This window comes from Pan troglodytes, chromosome 13, assembly GCF_028858775.2.
Source record: "Pan troglodytes isolate AG18354 chromosome 13, NHGRI_mPanTro3-v2.0_pri, whole genome shotgun sequence".
Taxonomy (NCBI): domain Eukaryota; kingdom Metazoa; phylum Chordata; class Mammalia; order Primates; family Hominidae; genus Pan; species Pan troglodytes.
In genome coordinates this window covers 127,265,428-127,286,830 of record NC_072411.2, presented here as the reverse complement: position 1 = coordinate 127,286,830, position 21,403 = coordinate 127,265,428, and the positions used below count along the sequence as shown (strand labels likewise).

Below are 21,403 nucleotides of genomic sequence, written 5' to 3'. Positions count from 1 at the left end.
TAATACTATAAGGATTACATTGTTATTGTTATTCTTGTTCACGAAATTCCATAGTCATTGATTTGGGTTAAGACATTGTCTCCAGAATGCTCATTAAATCCCCAGCCTTGGCTCCAAGATAATACCCATCCATCCTTCTTCTCACAAAGGTTCATATGAGAATCAAATATATGAAAAGACATGGAAGTTTGTTTAATTCCTGAGTTATCTGCAAGTGTAGGAATAATAACAGGGTTCATATGAGAATCAAATATATGAAAAGACATGGAAGCTTGTTTAATTCCTGAGTTATCTGCAAGTGTAGGAATAATAACAGTTATTGAAGTCCATGTGCTAGTCACTTTTGAAGAAATTTACACTAATTTAAGTAACTCTCTCAGCAGCCCAGCCACACAACTACTATCTTGATTGTGTAGGTAAGAAACTGAGGCTTACGGAGTTGGGATTTGAACAAAGGTAATTGGACTTCAGAGCATGTATTTTAACCACTATTCTACAATATTACAAGCCCTTGAAGATTCTCTTATTAACTAGCTGTTCCAAGAAACTTAACATACTTCATGATATGTGCACAGATTTGCGTTTACCAAGCATCTGAGCCGAGTTTCTCCAGGGATCTGAGAGATGGGTGGCCAGCAGAGTCAAGGTCCCAAATCAGCAGACCTGAAGTTACATTTCTGTAGCAAAAAATAAGTGTATTTATGCTACAAGGGCAGGGGCAAGGGTCGACACTCAGCTCTCTCTCCTTGGTGCCCGAAGGAAGCTTAACTAAAACCTACATGATCGTAAGGGCGGAGGAGAGTCTCTGAAGTATCATTATTGACATGCCCTGGGTGTGAGAGGTATGCTATCAACACTTAAACCTGCCTTCCTACTCAGTGTGACCCATGGAATTAACATCATACAGGGTATGGATTGGGCAAACAGGCATTTGTTCGTTAAACCCTCTCACACCAGTGCTCTGGGTGACCTCCTGAAGCTGGAAAAAGTACAATTAGGTGTATTAATTGTACGATTAACAAATAGTAAGTGACTTTCTGTTACTCGATATTGTTGGAGAATGGGTTGTGTGTGCTACTCAGTGTTTTGGATCAGCGAGTTGCCTTGTGCAGGGCACATTCTGATGTATTATCGATTACTATAGCCTTCCCTTTCAGCACACCTTTCTCTTCTCCTCTCTGACTTTCTCTGTGTCAGGCACACCCAGCTCTCTGACTGCACTAGCCCATCTGAGCCCTTTGTAAAGTCATCCATAAGCTGATATTTATTGAGTGCCTACGTGTGCCAGGCAGTGTTTTGAAACCAGAGACAAAGATTAGGTACCTCTTCTTGGGAAGCTCAAGTTAATTCAAATGTGCTTAATCGATTCTCTCAGGGGAATATGCATTCAGAGACATCAAGTCTGGGTACACCTGGGAAAGGGTACGGTTGGAGGGAGCTGTTCCTACAGAGATCTTCATGTACCAACACAGAGGCAACCACCTACTTTGCTTACCCTGAAAGGTGGTGTTGCTCCCACACTGAGTACCAATATGAAAGCATACAATACAGGTACAGTTATTTGTTATGCAGGCTGTCTTGGAACTAGATGATGTTTCAAATGGCACTTCCCAAATCTGCCAGAGCCTCTTACCCTCTTACGCCTGTTATGATTTCTAGAATGTGCTGAAATGATCCCCAAACAGCATCTCTGGCTAATTGAATCCTGGCTAACAAAGAGCTGACTAAAGTGCATTTATCAATTGCTTAGGAATTCTTTATACCCAAATGTGACCTTGTGTTATAACTATCTATCATTGGCTTTAGAAAGTGGCAGGGTCATGGATCCATAAAAAGCTGTTAAGAAAAAACCAGACCACTTGGAAAGGCTGTCCCAGATCTCTCCAGACCAGTATCCAGGGGCCGGAACTTCTCTGCCCTCCATCCAGTCCAACACTGAATTGCAGAACCACCCTGGGTATGACCCAGGAAGAGACTTCTTAGAAGGCTTTCATCAGATATCTATCTAGAGGCAAAGTGCAGGCTAGATGGGTATGGGCAAGAGAAGAGCAGAGACAGCATAACTGTGAAATCCACCCCCGACCTGACCACCCTACATAGTAACCCTGCCAGTTGGTTCTTGCCTACTCATCCTAATGCCACCCAAAGTCTCTTACCCCCAGAACGCTGATTTATTGGTTTTGAGTTCGTGTTAGTAGCTTAAACTGTCTCCTTGATTTCTCTGTATTTGTTTATTTGTTCACTTGGTTACTTGCTGTCTCCCACTCCTACCCCGAAAAAACCTATCAGCTCTACACAGCCTTAAAGTGTAGTTGCTAAGTTCCTCTCCGTATCCGCAGTTTCCAGAACAGTGTGAGCTGGCATATAGTAGGCGCTTAATAAATACTCATTGAAGGAGTGAATGAATGGGGAAGCTTATTCCAAGGCCCTGAACATGGACTTCTGGCAAGGGAGCCTTCCAAACGCTGGCTTGGGCGATGCTGCTGGGATCCCAGCCACCAGATCTTTAATAAGCCTCTGACCCCTTCCCGAGGGTGGAAGGGCGAACCGAGCTTGGCCCCCACCCACTAGCCGGACCCAGAAAATAGAAGTCTAAACGGCAAATGCATCCAGGGCTCCAACTCTCCCAGCAACCTCCAAATGAGGCTGACGGCCTTGGACAGGCGACGGCCTTGGACAGGCCCCGCCCGGAGCCCCTCGGCGGCCGCCCCCCGCCCTCCCCTGCAGCCTGCAGTTCCCCCGGGCGGCGTGGACAGCCCCGGCCGGCCAGCTGAGCCCGTGTGGGCGGCGCGGGCAGGAGCCGCCCCACACGCGTCCCGCGACGCCCGCTCCAGATGCGCCGCTGCAGGGCCCGGCCGCCAGCCGAGTTGGCCGCGCGCGCCCGGGGGAGCGCAGAGTTTGGAAAGTCTTCGAGAAGCTTCAGAGGAGGGAAGGGGGTGGGAAGAGTGGGGGTGCAAGAGAGAAAAACCCGCCTCTTGCGAGTTGAGCGAGGAAGAGGGGGGGAAAGGCTCCGAGTTCCGCTTCCTGAACGGCGGGTGGATAGACAAGGTTGGCGCGGGGAAGACCGGCGGGAGGCGCGCCCCGGGCCCGCGGCGCGATTGGCGTGACCGGCGATGGCCGGTGAGCGGACCCGCAGGTTCACCCGGAGCCTGTTGAGACCTGGGCAGGCGGCCGAGCTCCGGCACAGCGCCGCGTCCGCCGCAGCGGTGGCAGTCAGCAGCCGGCAGCAGCAGCGGGTGAGTGCGGCGCGTCCTCCGCGCCTTCCCGCGCGCCCCAGGCGCCCGGGGGGAACGGAGCCCGGCTTCCCCAAAAGCTCGGCGGGCCCAGGTCCCCGCCGCTCACGGGTCCTCTCCTCCGCACTCCCTCCCCCGCCGCCTCTGCGGGCTCCCCCGGCGCCACCTCAGCGAGGCAGCGCCACCGACGCGTAAGGACCGGGGGCGCGTTTGTGCACGCGGGACGCTCAGAGGAGCAGCTGCGTGGGCAGCAGAAGCGCAGCGTGGGAGAGGATGTGCAGGGGCTTTAATGGGGCGGGAGGGGGCCGGAATGCACCGCCAGTCACACTGGTGCTAAGTGATAAGAGTGCCAGAGACCCCGGGTGGGGTGGGGGGATCTACAGAACGGAACCCCTGAGTCCGCAGGTCTGCGCGTCCCTCTCACCCTCCAGTGAACAGACCAGTGCGCTGAGAGAGAGGGATGCAGTCCGTGGTCCTCGCCCTGGTTAGAGCTGGGGGCCCCCGACCTTAACTATCGCAGAAATAGATGTACTTGGAACAGCCCTCCCACCGCAGGGTAAAAACCCACAAACCACTTAATACTCCTCCAGAAAGGGCTGAGGAACACAGGCTGGAGGAGACGTGGGTCATTAGGTCTCCAGCGGTTTCTGGTATTTTTCTAAGATGTTTCGCGGGGTTCTCCCGCCAGCAATGGTTTACTGGTTACTTCCTTATTGAAACGGCTTCTAAGTGCTGGGTGATTTCCGCGGGAAGTCCCTGGGGCAGCAGCCAGCATCTGATGCTAGGATCCTATCCATACCAACCCAGATGTTCCTGCGTTGCAGTAGGTCCACACTGCCGGGGAGAGGTGGCAAGAGACAAATCAACTCTAGTGGAAACGGGAAGCGAGTGGGAACAACAGCCTCACAGCAAGACCGGGGCTCAGCAGCCGCGCTCTTGGCCTGCGTTTGGTGAACCGGAATCCGGGTTGTGTGTTTCATTTTCTTTTTTGCCAGTAAATATCATTAGGAACTAAACGGCTCTTTTTAAGAGTGTGAAAGTGTTACTCTTGCCAGTCACCAATGAGGAGGGCGCCAAAAGCTTTCCAGAGCCAGTTCCCACAGCCAGGACTATTCTCTAAAGCCAGAGGTCGGAAAGTTGAACAGAACGGAAGCAAATTGCCTGGCAGAGGGAAGAGGCATCGGGTGCCCAGGGGGTGTAGAGCGGGCGGGGGTGATTGGAGTGTGAAACGAATTGGTGGCCAGGGTGCCTTCTCTTGCACTTACACTAGCTGCAGTCCGCAGTTACCCAGAGGTGGTTCAACTGTTAGCTCACTCTGTGCCAGGGACAGCATGTGGTACTGCTATCAGCGTGCACATTTTCAGGACACCAAAGACAAACTGTTCAAAAGAACATTAGAAGAAAAGATTCAATTCGAGTAAAAGTAGAGATAAGAAAATCTCCAGACAGTAGTAGAAAGTACTTTTTACTTTTGAATGATCATTCAGAATTGTGGTTTTGTCATTTTCTGCCATTCCCTTGACAAAAACTTTATTTTGCAATTGACTCATTGGACTGAATCTCACTGAGGATCTGATGGAAACACACAGTGTTCAATTGGAATAAACAGCTTAAAATGTTGTGTGTTTTTTTAAATGTAGATCCTCCTAGAATTTTTGTAGCACTAGAATTTCTATAAAGATTATGTATCCCAGATACCCTTCTACACCACACACACACACACACACACACACACACACACGCACTGCTTTCTCCAAAATTATGTCAGATTTGAAATCCTAGGGTATCTTGTCAAAATGAATAAGCTCGCTGTTTTTAAAAAGAGGTGGGGGAGGGGAGATTCACTGGCAAAGGTGGTCCTGACTCCCCTTGCTTCGCTTCAGCACCTTGGCCAACACTCCTAAACTAGCTTTTGCCAAGACATTTCATGGGATCTTACACATCTAGGCAGGCAGTTTTGGCTGCTATTTTGGCAGCAAGAACGCATGTGCTTTGCATACCATCCCATCAGTTAACTCTTGAAGGGAAACAGGAAGGTGATGAGTTCTCTGAGTTGGCACCTGAACTCGGTGGGATTCTGTGGGTGTAGAGCATCCCTTCTGAACCTAAAACCATGTCATTGGACTATGTGGTAGAGACTAATCTTAGCTTACATTGATGCAATCCCTTAAGACTCTTCATATCTGTTGCTTCAAGTTCTCAAAACATGGTTGTCAAGGGAGAAAAATCATAGGATGTTGGGGAAAATATTATGGATATCCGACTTCAGTACAGACTCATAGAACCGCGGGTGTGTATTGGAGCAAGCCATCCTCTATTGCAAGGTATTTGAAAGAGACTAGAAACTCCTGCTGAGAAAAAGTATCTTACTGCTAGATTTGTATATTCCCCTTTCTGAAATCCCTGTCTTGGGGACCCAAATCCTCCAGGACATTGCCAAAAGATTGCCATAGGGTTTGAATTCTGCTCTCTCCAATAAGTTTAGGTAAGGTTGTCAGGTTAACAAGATAGTTTTCATCCCTGAGAATGGGGTGTGTATACAGAGAGAGAGAGAGAGAGAGAAGACAGGAAGCCTTCAAAATGTGTTTGAATATGGAGAGGAGAGATCAAGGAGATGCTGAGTGAGGGTAATGACTGGGAAAGCCAAATTTTAAGGCAGTTGTTGAGGACAATACAGGTGTATGCCAAAGCAAATTTGATGTCAGTTTTTACCCAAAGCGCTGTATGTAGTAGGCTTATGTACTTGCAGACTCCTAGACATGAACCACCTTGTTCTTCACCCCTCCCAAGAACAGTAATGAACAAAAACATACATTTCAAAAGGAGAAATATTTGCTCCTTCATTATCCTAAAATTCCCCATAGAAAATAAATGAAAGACAACTCATTCGAAGATCAATTCAAAGGATCAAGTCAAGTTCTCATAATTTCCTGAAATCTCATTCCTGATTGTTTCATAAAGCAAGCTTCTCTAGGGTAGAATTTCAGCCCGAAAATGATTATAAATATTTGTCTCATATCAGAACTGGAGTGTTTTATTACATTGGTTGAATATACATACCATGTTGGCTTCAAAGTTGTAATGCCACTAATTAGAAATTCCTTTTTGATAAGAAGCTCATCTTTTAAAATGAATGAAGTGTATCTGTACCCTAGCATGAATTAGTTCATTTAGATAGCTTTCTATAATTCATTAAGATATACATTTAGGATTTGTGCACTTTTCTGCATATATATTGTATTTGAGAGCATTTCAAAAGAAAAGACTTTTTAAAAAAAGTATAGGTAAACTTTTTGCAAACACCCCATCAGATCTGTCACTTTGAGAGAAATGGAGTTTTATTTATGGAATGTTTTAGGTGGGTTAGTGCAATGGAAGGCTTCAGATAACCAGAAGGATGAGATCTACATAGAGTCAGATGATGGAAAGGAAGCATTTACTAGAGATCAAATAATCATTTGGTCAGTTTTAGCCCAAAGCCGTTCATCTATTTCCTAGACTGGAGCTTACCACTTTAGTTACATGCGCTTTTAATGCCTTTATATTTACTCTATTATTAGACAAAAACTCCTTTGCAACTCCTTTTTAATTGTATCTAATTTTGTTATTAACTCATTTTAAAGAGAAAGCATCCTGCCGGAAGTGATTATACTTAACCAGGAGGTTTTCTCCCTTCCTACCCACCCAGAAAGTGTAAGGGGTAAAGAGGGGAAAGTATTTATTTCAGTAAATTCCATTTCCCTTCTTTGATGTTTCCTAACTCTTCAGACCTCCAATAATACCACTTTTGATATTTTAGAGAGCTTTGAGTAAGAAGTGGAACCTTTGACCAACCAAAGAGCTTTGATTGAGAAGTAATGAATATGTAAACATGTTTACATGAGCATGAGGAATTCCTAGAAGGAAGAATTTTCTCCCCTCTGAACTTGGTGGCATTCAAGAGTTGAGAGTAGGAGGGATTTTTTTTTTTTAATTGAGTGGGGGATACTGGAATTTCCCAAAAGTCATATGCTAGATGCAGAAAGTGATAGCAAATGAAAGTGAAGCACTTGTTTTGCTGTCACTATCCAGATTTAAAAGCAATATGCAATATAAGGGCCTGGTTGTTTAGCATTCATAGCACAGTCTTTTTGTTTTGTTTGTGTTTTTTGCTTTGTTTTGTTGTTTGTTGTTCTGGACAGAGTCCTTTATGACAAGGGTGTTTATGGTTTAGCAGAAATCACACGGTTATGTTTTCATATGAGGAAAGTCCCTTGACCTCTTTGCCTGGAGAAGAAGTCAACACAAACTTAGTTTACAAGATCAAGTTTGAATGTTACTTGTGTGTCTGCCAATGTTTTTTATTTCTCAAGGGCATTGGAGAAATAACTTTGAAAATAAATAGTAACCACAAGTAGGTTCTAGAAAACTTCTAGAAGGATCAAAGACTGAAAGAATGAGTCAACATGTATAGGTTTTGGCTTTTTCTCCACAACAAGATTCTCTAAGGCCTAGCATAGAAAAAGAAAGCAATAATGAATGCATTAAGGTAAATAATTTGTTAAGAATGTACGATGTGCCTGGCACAGTGTCAAGCATTCTATTTAATTCTCAGAGCAATCATTTGAGGAAGTTATTATTGTTGCAAAATACAGAGGAGGCCAGTGAGACTCATAGGGTTAAACATGTTTCCCTAAGTTAAGTAACTGATATGGGACATCCTCTGCATTTTGAATAGAAAACTGGAGGGGTTACCTTCCAGTTTTTTAGCTGCTTCTAAAAGCATCTTCAAATCGGTGGATATGACTAGCTGACGTTGATTGGTGTTGCCTTTTGATCTATCCAAGATGCAGTTCTACCTAAGGAATAGGAAAACTGTTCTTCCCACTAGTGCTTCAGAGTACCTGTGAGAATTCACTCCAGTGTTCCCCTGAGGATAGTTGCAATAGCAGAGGCTGCTCCAGGTACCCTTAATTATAATAGATCTTCCCAAGGCAACTGGAATTTCAATAGTTAAGTCTTTAAAATATGAACTCACTCAGCCATCCCCATCCCACCTGTATTGCAAAGTCTTAAGAAAATTGTGAAAGAGCATGAGGTTAATCCTCCTGCAGTCTACTTCAAAACTGTCTGCTTCTCCATTCTCAATTGCTTACCCCACTCTCACATGTGCCTGAAATTCCTCAATGCATTGTGTGTCTGGGAGTATGTATTTCCATTTAACTGAGTTGTGTTGGGATTCTTTTTTCACATTCTATCTTATTTGAAGGAGGGATCCTAAGTATCTTACAAAGATGCATGTGAGACGACAACAACAAAATATAGTAAGGGCAGTGAAAAGTAATATTAGCCAGAAAAAAAAAAACAGTATTAGGAAAGTTAGATGTAATCAGATGTAAGTCATTGGGACCAGTAAATAAAATACATCACTATTAAGTCCTATAGCTTTGTTAAAAATGCTTCTTGGTGACCAAGTCAAAGAGGAAAACACCATCAGCCATGAGATTTAAGAAGTCCATTAGATAAATGAAAACTTGCTCTAGACATATTCAGCATTAACTTATACTGAAACTTAAGAGACAAGATATTTTTTTCCTGGGGTTTTTACAAATAGTAGCATGGTGTGATAGAGTCTCATCATTGAGAGTGTTGTCCAAGGACCAGCAACATTAGATCACATGGGAGCTAGCTAGAAATACAGAATCCAAGGGCTCACACCAGATAATGCATTTTAATAAGATCCCCTAGTGATTTGCACTAGGACACTAAAATTTGAGAAACATGAAAATAACCTACATCTTTAGCCACACTTTTGCAGTATCTTTTTAGATAAAGTCAATTGATGAGGGTCCAATACAATGTGGTTTATTCTGCAACTATTTGAAAGTTTTACTTAAAGCAGACGTGAGGTTTAGACCACTTAGAAACGAAAATGGGATTTAGTTCATTGTTAAATGGCTTTAGGGAAATCTCTTACTTATTTGTGTTATATTCTCTCCTCCATCTACCATCTAGCCCCTTAATTGTAGTGTGAACTTAATTTTCCAGATTAAGAAAAAATTCCATAACATACTTAAATAATTGCTATCTAAATCAGCACAAGTTCTCACTCTAGGTTGTACGGTGGAGACTTCATACCCTAAACATGTGTTTCAGAGTGAGGCGAATGTTGCTCCTCCTACAGAGAATTTTTAAATACAATTACTTCAACTAATGAAAGATGTGTTATGAACTAAACGTTTGTGTCCTCCCAAGATTAATATGTCGATGCCTTAACCCCCTATATGATGCTATTAGGAGGTGAGGCCTTTGGGAGGTAATTAGGGGTAGATTCGGTCATGAGAGTGGACCTCTTATGATAAGATTAGTGGCTTTAAAAGAAGAAGAAGAGAGAGAGAGATCACCCTCTCTCTGTCATGTGAGGACACAACAAGAAGGCAGCCAACTACGAGCCAGAAAGAAAGCTTTCACCAGGAACCCAACCATGTTAGCACCATGATCTCAGACTTCAGCCTCCAGAACTGTGAAAAATAAATGTCTGTTGTTAAAGACACCCAGACTATGTTATGTTATTATGGCAGCCCGCACTGACTAATACAACACACAATTAACACTGATTCTTTGGTTATTATGGCAGCCCGCACTGACTAATACAACACACAATTAACACTGATTCAGTGTTATATATATATATATATATATATATATATATATATATATAATATATATCATATCATATGAGATCTATATTGATATGATATTGAGTGAAACCCTTAGGGATTTTTTAAAAAATGGTGATATCAGAAAATCCAACTGCTAGAATTAGAAAATCATGAAGATGTTTTTCTCTCTCACAGTCATTGACTCCTAGAAAAAGTGATACCTCTTGAATTCATGCTTGAATGCGGTAAGAATGGGCTTCCATAGAGTTAAAGATCTTGACTTCCCCATATGCTATAATGTGGTTCATGACCTCTTTGATGGGCTGTCCTTCACCATCATCCTGAGATACTCTTTCCTTGACTATCCATGTTGGAGTTCCATTATGCACTTGTAACGGTTTGGCCACGTGGGATTCTAATGAATGGGAGTTGGTATTGGAAATGTCAGAGCCTGTGAGTCTGGAGAGCAGAATTTCAAACCTGGCTCTGTGACCCTTGATGAAGTCCCTTCTCTCTTTGAAGACTCAGTTTCCTGAACTGTGAAATTAGGGGATTAGGTGATTGGGCTCTTGAATTTCCCACTTCTTTGTCCCAGAGTTCTCACAACTTCTCCTTCTCATCCCTCAGATTCTCAGATGTCACCTTCTCAGGAAGGTCATCCTGGATTACCAAGTGGAGGGTGAGAGTTCATACCCTAAAGATGTGTTTCAGGGTGAGGTGAATGTTACTCCTCCTACCAGAGAATCTCCCACCAGGCTCCCCACCCTCAACACTCTCAATCTCATTACTAGGCTTAGTTGTCTTCATAGCTCTTACTACTATCTAAAGTGATCTTTTTATTGATTTCATTTCTTGTTTGTCTTCCAACCCTCTTGCCTTGGAATATAAGTGCTATTGAAAAGAGAGAACTTGTCTGTTTCACTACTTTTATAGTATATTTGCTATTGGGAAATAAGAGGGGTGGAGTCCCCCTTCTTACTGCACATTAGTTGCTTAAGGAAAGTCAGAAGGGTGGGCCGAATGTACATTACTGAAAGGTTATAGTGGAATTATAACTTTTAAATGTCCAGGTTGTTAGCATCTGATAATGACAGCCCTTGTGTCATCCTCTTCATAGTCTACTTGTAAATCTTGGCAAGCATTGGAAATGCAATCCTGCAGAAAGGTATTGGGCATGTCCTGTGTGCCAAGTACTATACTTGTGCAATCTCTTCTAATCCTCATAGCAACCATATGGCAAAATGTTGGTATTCTCATTTTATAGATGAGGAAAGAGATGCTTAGAGATCAGGAACTTTCTTCAGATCAAATGACTCCTCAATAGTGAATCCAGAGTCACAATCACATAGTCTGACTCCACAGCCTGTTCCTCCTGACTACTCTATAACTGCCTCCCAGCTCCACCAGGCAGGAAGGACCTCATTACACATGCAGCTTGCATCCATCAGCGAAAGCAGTGAGAGAAAAGAAACCCTCAGAGTACTAGTTATAGGAAGAGTTTCTAAAAAAGAGTTTCTTGACAAAAGAAGAGCTGTGGCTACTTTTGCTCTGCTTCAGTCTTTCATTTATGACATCTCAGCAACCTGGGATATTGGGAGTGACACCAACTTTGGACACTGTTGCTCAGACATTTCCCAAAGACAGGACTGGCACAGAGTGAGTTAAGCTTTGCAAACAAAGGCTCCTTCAACTGTGAAAGGGGCATTATTTGATTCCTCTCCTTCTATAGAAATACATTTCTGGCAAGATACGCATGAGGTGGGGGGGCGCGGTTGGGTTGCAACATTACATCTGTTACATTGTCTCTTGTAGTCTTGATTTTGGTGTTCTTGTTTACAAATAAGAAGGTTGATGGTTCTTTATTTTTCTCCCCGCCATTGAAGTGAGACTTGTTTGCTTCTTATCTTTCACAGCAGTGTTAGCAGACTGGAAATAAATGCTTGTGTTTGCTGGACTCAAAATGTTGACCTACATTTAATGAGGTAGAAATAATAAAATTTAATGAATGTGACTGAGTTAGTGGCAATACAGAAAAACACTTGCCTTTGAAAACGTTAATATTTTGCAGTTGGATTGAAGTGAAAATGTCTGCCTCAGAGATTAGAAGAATTAACAGTCGCAGCTGGGCACAGTGGCTCACACCTGTAATCCCAGCACTTTGGGAGACCGAGATGGGAGGATCACCTGAGGTCAGGAGTTGGAGACCAGCCTGACCAATATGGCGAAACCCCATCTCTACTAAAATTACAAAAATTAGCCGGGCGTGGTGGTGTGCACCTGTAGTCCCAGCTGCTCGGGAGGCTGAGGCAGGAGAATTGCTTGAACCTGGAAGGCGGAGGTCGCAGTGAGCTGAGATCGTGCCACTGCACTCCAGCCTGGATGACAGAGTGAGACTCTGTCAAAAAAAAAAAATAATTAATAGTACCAAATCATTAAAAGTTTCTTTATTTTGGGCAGCTTAAATGTGAAAATACTGTATTTCTAATTCAATTTCAGCATACCTCCTCTGAGACATGTAGAATTTGGGAAGCTAGGCAGCTCTTTAATGTAAATTAAATACCAAAATGGCAGAGTTTAACAATAGGATCTGAAAATCTGAAAAGGGGTCTATTTGAAAAGATGACACCATTTAGGATTAACACAATGAGATTTTTCTTCATATAATTATCTTAGTAATTACCAATTTAAATGACTAATTGAGGCTGTCAAAATGACCAGTGACTCTTTGGCCTTTCAAATTAAACATTCTATAAAAAGAACCCAGACATGAACATTTGACTTGGCAAACAAGCAAACAAAAAACTTAACAAAATTTACTGTTCAATGAAATATGATAATTAAGTTATTCTCAAATACTCATTGTTTGATTAGCTCTTAAATGTCCCTTTGTCACAGCTCTTTAGAATGACAAATGGAAATTGATTGTAGCTGAGTAATCTTCACAAAAACGAAAGTGATGTTGGAACTCAACTTTTTTGAAGATACTGCAAATGTGGAGAACTAATATTTAAAGACATTTATTTTTTGTTTTTTATGTTGTTTAAAAATTGGACACATTCAAAGGAAGTTTTATTCTGAAGTGAAAAGAATGTATTTTAAGTTTTCTTTGAAGCATATCTTTATGGTGGGCTATAAATTTGTCCTACATGAGAAACTACTAGTAATAAAGTTTGTTGGCATACCAACATGCAGAGATAAGATGCCTTCAGAACCTTTCTGAGTGCTAACAGAGAAAGTTCATTCATTAACTTCCATTTTTGAAGTCAGAAGCCATTATATGGCTTCTGTCCAATCAATTTGAAAAATGTATCTTTTTATCATTAGGAAGCAGTGGTTTCCAGGCAGTATAACCTTGGCCAAGTCTTTAAGCTTCTTTGAGTTTCAGTGTTCTTGTCTTTAAAACAAGAGAGTTGGACACCAAGACCTTCAAGAATGCTTTAGTCCTAAAAATCCAGGGAGATCTTACCCTTTTAAAGGGGTTTTCATAGAGAATTAAAATAAAACTTATTTTCATCTTAATAAGATGATTATTGATTAAGATATCTGATTTTAGCACCTGGAAGACTTGATCCCAATGATCTATGACCACATTTGTATTTCACCTGTGAAGATGGTAGCATAAAACGTGGTTATTTAAGAATGTAATGAAGGGAATGGCTGTTCACACATCCTGAGGACAGGGCTAGTGGAATGGAGACTGGCAAAAGACAGCCAGTGGTGGTAAAGGCTGGGCAAGTCAGGTTCTTCTGACCTTATCGAGCCTCAGAGGCAAGCATACAATCCCATTTCCTTCTTTCTTATCCTGAAGAGAAGGGTAAGCCCCATCTGCTTTAAGAAAGCATGCTTTCCAGTTCCCATGCTGAATGTTTGTAGTTGCAGTCTCTGGCTTAAGGTTTGTGCCAGGCCGTGTCAGCACCCACATGAGCAGAACATACATGAGCAGAAGTTTGAACTGTGCTACCAGATGCTATCCCCCTTGCCTTTGAAAAAGCAGCAGGAACCTCTCGTTTTCTAGTTCTGTGTCTGTCCCTGGCTTTTGTCTCTGCTTCTATCACCTCCTTCTCCCTGCTCACACCTGGGAAAGGTAATATGATCTGTCCTGGACCCAGTGTGATTTCAGAGGGTCTCAAGACTACAGATTCGTCCTTCGGCCCTGTGCCCACATTGTCCTCCTAGCAACTGATACCAAGGTATGGGCCATTTTATTCCACAGTTCGTCATCAACCTTAAATGCACAAGGCGGCCTGGTGAGGACTTTATTTCACTCCACAGTGTAAGTCCATTTCTGAACAGATGTATCTTGGGAAGATCCCTGACCCATTAGGATAATAGAGTATGGAAATGGGAGGCTGATGTGCTAGAGATAACCTTTCACCACTTCCCTGGCAGCCAGTCTGATCTCTGGTAGAGCTACCCACAGTCCAAATGATATTTGTCTCTGTTGCCAGTCCTGGAGGAGGAGGAAGAGGTGTGGTTTTGCCCTTACACTTCTGATACTCTGAAAGACCTTCAAGACCAAGACTGTGGTTATAGTCTCCATATTTCCAGGGCAGCAAGATGTTTGGCATATAGTAGGTGCTTACTAAATGCTTGCCAAATGGAAAAGAGAATGTCATACTTAGAGATGACAGGAGTATAGATTAGGCATGCAAAAGGAAATCCGAGGGCCTGGTTTGCAGTAAAGAAATTCTGAGGCACGTTCCAGAGGACAGATGTTGGCGACAAAGCACCAGCATATAATATTTGTACAATATTATACAAATTGTACAAATTGTATAATATTTACAACTTTATACAATACATTGTATAAAATTTTTATTGTAAAATATTTACAATACAAATATTATAGCAAATTGAATTGAAGTAAACTGAGCAGAATTTAATTCAAGATTCCCACAAAGGCTATTCAAAGATTAAAAAGAAACAAAACAAAATCTTGATTGGCATGCGTTTATATTCTTAAATAAGATTCAGCTAAGCAGGTGTGATCACCAATCCAACACCAGCCCCTGTCCTCGTGGGCGCCTGGGTAGCACACGCAGGCCTCACTGCCTAGCCAGGGATGTTAGTGCCATTCTCACTGATGCTGTTAGCAGTCACAAGGTGGAGGCCACCCCGAGCAGGGTGCAGAAAAATGATTGATTAAAGTCCAAGGAGTGTGAGCCACAGGGTTTTGAAAGCAGTCTGTTTCCAGTCACATGATGGAGAGCGGTTTATGTTTTTTTAAAAAGCCTTTACTAAATCACCAGAGTTGTGTGATTTTATCAGTTTATGTGAATGCTATTTTCGCCCTTAAAAATTCTCCTTTCGTTGAGGTTAGGATGTTAGAGAGTTTTCATGACACGGCTTTAGAGCATTGTAATGACTCTGCTCTGTTTTTTAAAGTTCTGGCATTCATGTAATGGTTTCCTTTCCTTTTACAGCTATATTTTCTTTTTCTTTCTTTCTTTCTTTTTTTTTTTTTAAAGACAGAGTCTCACTCTGTTGCCCAGGCTGGAGTGCAGTGGTGTGATCTCGGCTCACTGCAACTTCTGCCTCCTGGGCTCCAGTGATTCTTCTGCCTCAGCCTCCCAAGTAGCTGGGACTACAGGTGTGTGCCACCACACCTGGTTAATTTTTTTGTATTTTTAGTATTGACAGGGTTTCGCCATGTTGACCAGGCTGGTCTCAAACTCCCAACCTCAAGTGATCCACCCGCCTCAGCCTCCCAAAGTGCTGGGATTACAGGTGTGAGCCACCTCTCCTGGCCTTACATCTGTATTTTCTAAGCTTTTGTGAGTTTTATTACAATAATAGTTCAAAATATAGAAAATAATGAAGAAAAAACTAGTAATCACCTACATTCCTACCACCTGCTGGTAACAACTTTTGCTATATTTATTTGAAGCATTTGTCTCTTCACAAAAACATGCTTTGACACACTTGTGAGCTAATGTTGAATATTTACATTTTTAATTTGTCTGAAGTGATTTAAGGTATATTCTGTCCTAAAAATTCTTTCTGCTGGCATTTCTGTATACCAACTCCACATGAAATATATATTGTTAATTAAAAAAGAAAAACTGTGCTACATTTCTTGAGATTGTACAGTCATAAACATTTAGACCTGAAAGAAAATCTAGTCTAAAATAGATAAAGAGGCCGGGCATGGTGGCTCATGCCTGTAATCCCAGCACTATGGGAGGCCGAAGCAGGTGGATTACTTGAGGCCAGGAGTTTGAGACCAGCCTGGCCAACATGACAAAACCCTGTCTCTACTAAAAATACAAAAGTTAGCCAACTGTGGTGGTACACACCTGAAACTCCAGCTACTCAGGAAGCTGAGGGAGGAAAATCATTTGAACCTGGGAGGCAGAGTTTGCAGTGAGCCAAGATTGTGCCACTGCACCCCAGCCTGGGCAACAGGGCAAGATTCCATCTCAAAATAAATAAATAAATAAATAAAATAAAATAGAAGGAAACTGAGTCACAAGGAGGTTTAAATGGATGTGGTCAGGGTCACAGAGCAATGCCATGGGAGGACTCAAACCCAGGGTATTTTCTCCTTCAGCCCAGTGCACCATCTGCAATACACGTAATTTCATATCATAAGATGGAGATCTAGAATATATTTCCATGGGGCTGTCCAGTAAAAGTGAATGAGCCTTAAACCCAATAGAGCACTACCTTTAAAGATGTTTAAATAGTACACATTCGCTTAACCTGGGCACACACGCCTGGTTTACTTCTTGAATATGTGATGTCTGTGACACCTGTTGTTTGCTGAGAATCTGTCCAGGTGTTTCAAAAATGTGACCTATGCTTGGCAGCCAGTTGAAAATGTGTTCCTCTAGTTCATGAGCACAGGGAAAGGCCCACTTGTGCCCCTGGGCCTGAGCTGTTTTTGTAAGCTGACATTATGCCAAAAGTCTAGTGATCAGAATTACTGCATGTGCTGTCTCAGTGCCCTCAATGATCAGAATTTGACTGGGTCTGGGCTGCTGTGACTTTGCAGAGATACAAAGGATCTTAATAGATTTCTGTTGCTGCAATAACAGACTATATAAACTTAGCGCTTAAACAGCATCTGTGTATTATCCTACCGTAGTGTAGGTGAGAAGTCTGGTGAGGGTCTCACCAGGCTAAAATCAAGGTATCAGCAAGGCTGTGACCCCTTGTGGAGCTCTAGAGGAAAATTTGTCTCATGCTTACTTGGGCTGTTGGCAGAATTCAGTTCCTTGAGACTGTAGGGCCGAGGTCCCCATTTTCTTGCTGGATACAAACTGAGGTCTATTGCCAGCTTCTAGAGGCCCCCACATTGCTTAAACCTGGCCTCCTTCCTTCATCTTCAAAGCCAGTGGTGATGGCTCAAGTTTTTCACATGTTGCACCCCTCGGACCCACGCTTCTGCTTTCCTCTCCCATTGAAGGACTGGTGATTGGATTGGGCCACCTAGATAATCCAGGACAATCTCCCATCTGCAGGTCTTCCATCTTAATCATATTTGCAAAGTCCCCTTTTCCATGGAAATGAGTATATTTATAGGTTCTGTGGATTAGGGTGTGGACATCTTTGTGTAGCCTATCATAAAAATGCTCAGAAAGTGCATTAAAAGATTAAAAGGACTAACTCTTCCCGAGGCACTGCTTTCTGATCCTAAAACAAAGTGGAAGGAACTATCTTTTATAGAATACCAGAGACAGTTCTTAAATCTAACCCTCTGCTTATGTGGCTTTGATTAAGTTAATAGACCTTAGCTTTTATCCTTGTAAAATTAGTAGACACAAAATTCTCATGAGGATTGTGTTAGTCTGTTCTCCCACTGCTATAAAGAAATACCTGAGACTGGGTACTTCATAAAGAAAAGAGGTTTAATTGGCTCACATACAGTTCCACAGGCTATACAGGAAGCATGGTGGCATCTGCTTCTGGGGAGACCTCGGGGAGCTTTTAATCATGGAGGAAGGCAAAGGGGAAGTGGGGCGTCTTACATGGCAGGAGCAGGAGAAGGAGAGAGAGGGAGGGGGCACTACACACTTTTAAACAACCATATCCTGTGAGACTCACTATCATGACCACAGTACCAGGGCGGATGGTGTTAAACCATGAGAAACCGATCCCATGATGCAATCACTTCCCACGAGGCCCCACCTCCAACACTGGGGATTACAATTTGATATGAGAATTGGGTGGGGACATAGATCCAAACCATATCAAGGATCAAGTGATAACATGCTTCAGAGTTGTTTTTTTTTTTTTTAATTATACTTTAAGTTTTAGGGTACATGTGCACATTGTGCAGGTTAGTTACATATGTATACATGTGCCATGCTGGTGCGCTGCACCCACTAACTCGTCATCTAGCATTAGGTATATCTCCCAATGCTATCCCTCCCACCTCCCCCCTCCCCACCACAGTCCCCAGAGTATGATATTCCCCTTCCTGTGTCCATGTGGTCTTTCAGAGTTTTGAAGCTACATCCGTGTTCATTATTACAGTGGTCATCGGGCCAAGGAGAGTGTTGTCCAGTTGCCTCTGTGCTCCTGTGCCTGGGCGTGAACATCTCAGAATGATCTCACTGTGATTCAGTAGACCCTAGACTGTCACGAAAGGTGACTAGTGGGGCCTGGTCTGGGTGTGCCGGCGAGGTCTGTGTAGGGCTTTGTCTCTGACCAGGCCTCATCATTTTGTTTAGGTGAGAATACATTTCATCCATGACGGATCTCAGACCTACAAGGCTCTGTACTTCTTTCTCCATATATTCCCTAGTACTGTGTACTGAGGAGCCTGTGGGAAGAACCACGTGCTCTATGTACGGGGCCTGACAAGCTGACTATAAGTTGTGTACAGGGACTCAGTCATCACTACTCTGAAAGATAGTCTGAACCATTTAACACAGGCATTTGATTCAAAAAGACATCTTTGATTCATCAATAAACAGAGATTCACTATATATCTGGTCACAGAAGAGGGGATCAAGTATTATTCAATATATTTTCAATCCATGGAACAATTTGAGGAAAAATGGGCTTTTAATGTTAGGATGTACCAGGGATCTAATCTTAGACCCCCTTCTCTCTGCCTTCCCCACAAAACCCCCCCTAGGTGATTTCATCCTTTCACACATCTCTGAGCTCTGCCCATTGATATCTCTGTCCTGAAGTTCCTCAGTTACTTCAAACTCAACAGGATCCAGATCTAACACAGTTTCTTGCTTCATAAATCTGCTTTTCTTATTTCCTGAGTTGTATACCTCAGTGGATCCAGGAAATCTCAAACTAAAACCATGCTCAATTATTTCCACCCCTGGCCACTCCACATCAGTTCATGCTCCAAGTACTGGCAAGGCTACCTCCTAAATATTTCAGACAGCTCCCTGACCTTAGTGATTTATGTAAGTCACTCAGTATTTCTTCCCCAGACAGTGTTTTGCAATGTCCTTGTGGTTTCCTTCCAGCCTTCTCACTAGTTGTCTTCCTGTCTCTCCCCAGGCAACTATCCACCCTCCATTCTGCCTGCATCTTGTGAACACACAGTTTGATCATGATATAGCCCGGCCAGAATGCTGCTAATGTTCTTGATTATTGCCCTCAAAGGATTACATCTCACTCGGTTTCAACCTACCTTTCTAGCATCTAGCTTCACTTTCTAGTATTCTCTTTCCTCCAACCTTTGCCACACTTCAGCCACTCAAGCTTCTGGGCATTACCCAAGGATGCCACTCACGCCCATGCCACCAGCTACCCAGAGGACACTTCCTTTTTTCTCTTCTTGTTCGGCTCCTGCTTGCCTTTCAAGACCCAACTAATTTGCCCCTCTTCTGTTACCCTCTTCTGAGTCCATAGGCAGACTTAGTCTCTTCCTCTTCTGTATTTCCATAACACTTCTTGAATACATTAATTAATTTTTATTGTAATTATTTAGTTATTATCTCATTGCTTCCAGACAGAGAGTTTTATACCTTCATAAATGATTCTTGGTTAGATGGATGGATAGATGTATATGCATAAGTATGGTTTTTAAAAAATATTCTAACCATAACTTGTCAATTTTGAAAGGGTAATGCATTGCAAATATTGTAGTAAAAGGGGAGCAGTATGGCATTATCCTCCTTTTTTTAACTGAAGGGCTTTGAATATTACCTAGCCTTGGAAACATGAGCCCAGGCATTTCGGTCCAGTGCTTCTGAGAAAATGTAACAGGTTCAGGGACTTTTTAATTTTTAATTATTGCCTTTCATGAAATGTGATTGTGAGGAAAATTGCATTCTAGGCCCATGATTTCTTTATTTTTAAAAATGCACAACCTATCATTTCTCATTGGAATTTTTAGCTGTTGAACATTTCTACCATTTCTAAATATTTTTTTCTAGTTGTGGTGAGTCATATTAGATTGTGCATTAGATTTTTTCTGAATTATCCAGTTTGCTGAGGGAAATATGGAGACATATTAAAATGTCCCATTGCTAGCATGGAACACCTTGGATCTAGGAGTTTCGAACTCCAGTGTCCTCTTACTGCCTGGGTCAAAGGCCCAGGGACCACCTTCAAGTACCCCTTATGCAACATCTTCCTTTAAGCCACAGCCCTTTAATTTGGTCTTTCTCCTGCCTACAGGACTCCTTCACGATTCTTACTCAGAATTCTTCTCACTCGGTATCTCCTCAAGAATCCTTCCCTGATCTCCACCAAAGCCCAGAGAGCTTGCATTGCACTGGGCACCTGCTTAATGTGGCAAATACTTGTTTTCTACTTTTTCTATAAACGAGTTCCTAGAACGTTTATTTACTCCTTAAAGAATACAAATAAAATTAATTTTATGAAATACACGTGACCAATACCTTTGCAGACCTCCGTCAGCTTCTCCCTTTCCCAAGTTCATCCCTTCCCTGTGGTAACCACGAATCAAAAATTTTTTTGATTTTTTTTTCTTTTTCTTTTTTTTCTTTTTGAAACAGAGTTTCATTTGTTGCTCACACTGGAGCACAGTAGCGTGATCTCAGCTCATGCAACCTCCACCTCCCTGGTTAAAGCAATTCTTGTGCCTCAGCCTCCTGAGTAGCTGGGATTACAGGCATGTGCCACTATGCCCGGCTAAATTTTTGTTGTTGTTGTATTTTTAGTAGAAATGGGGTTTTGCCATGTTGGCCAGGCTGGTCTCAAACTCCTGGCATCCGCCCACCTTGGCCTCCCAAAGGGCTGGGATTATAGGCATGAGCCACCATGCCTGGCCATGAATCAAAATGTGCTCAATGTTTGCCTGATTTTCTTTTCTTATTTTGAAAAGCATTCATATTTGTAAAACAATTGTAAAATACAGTCCAAAGAATATCATATGCCCTTCCTTCAGATCCCCCAAATGTTAACATTTTGCCACACTTAAAATTTAAAAATTAATCATTCTCTCTCTACACATACAAAGAATACTATTTCTTTTTAAACATCTGTGAATAAATTTTAGACATGATGCCCTTTACTTCAAAATATATTTCCTAAAAGAAATTCTCTTACACAACTATAATATAATGACCAAGATCAAGAAATCAATAT

General features: G+C 42.4%; 1 protein-coding gene across 7 annotated transcripts in view; it reads left to right on the top strand.

Moving 5' to 3' along the window:
* The first annotated feature begins 2,713 nt into the window (after positions 1-2,713).
* Positions 2,714-21,403, top strand: part of DOCK10 (dedicator of cytokinesis 10) — a 277,887-nt gene continuing 259,197 nt past the window's right edge. For 4 of the 7 annotated variants that reach the window (XM_063790807.1, XM_063790806.1, XM_516126.9 and 1 more), the window contains exon 1: positions 2,714-3,236. In XM_063790807.1, the coding sequence (XP_063646877.1) occupies positions 3,114-3,236 (123 nt within the window). In that variant the 5' untranslated portion in view covers positions 2,714-3,113. The remainder of the gene's footprint in view (positions 3,237-21,403) is intronic. The other 3 variants (XM_063790810.1, XM_063790816.1, XM_063790815.1) reach the window with 3 other exon arrangements.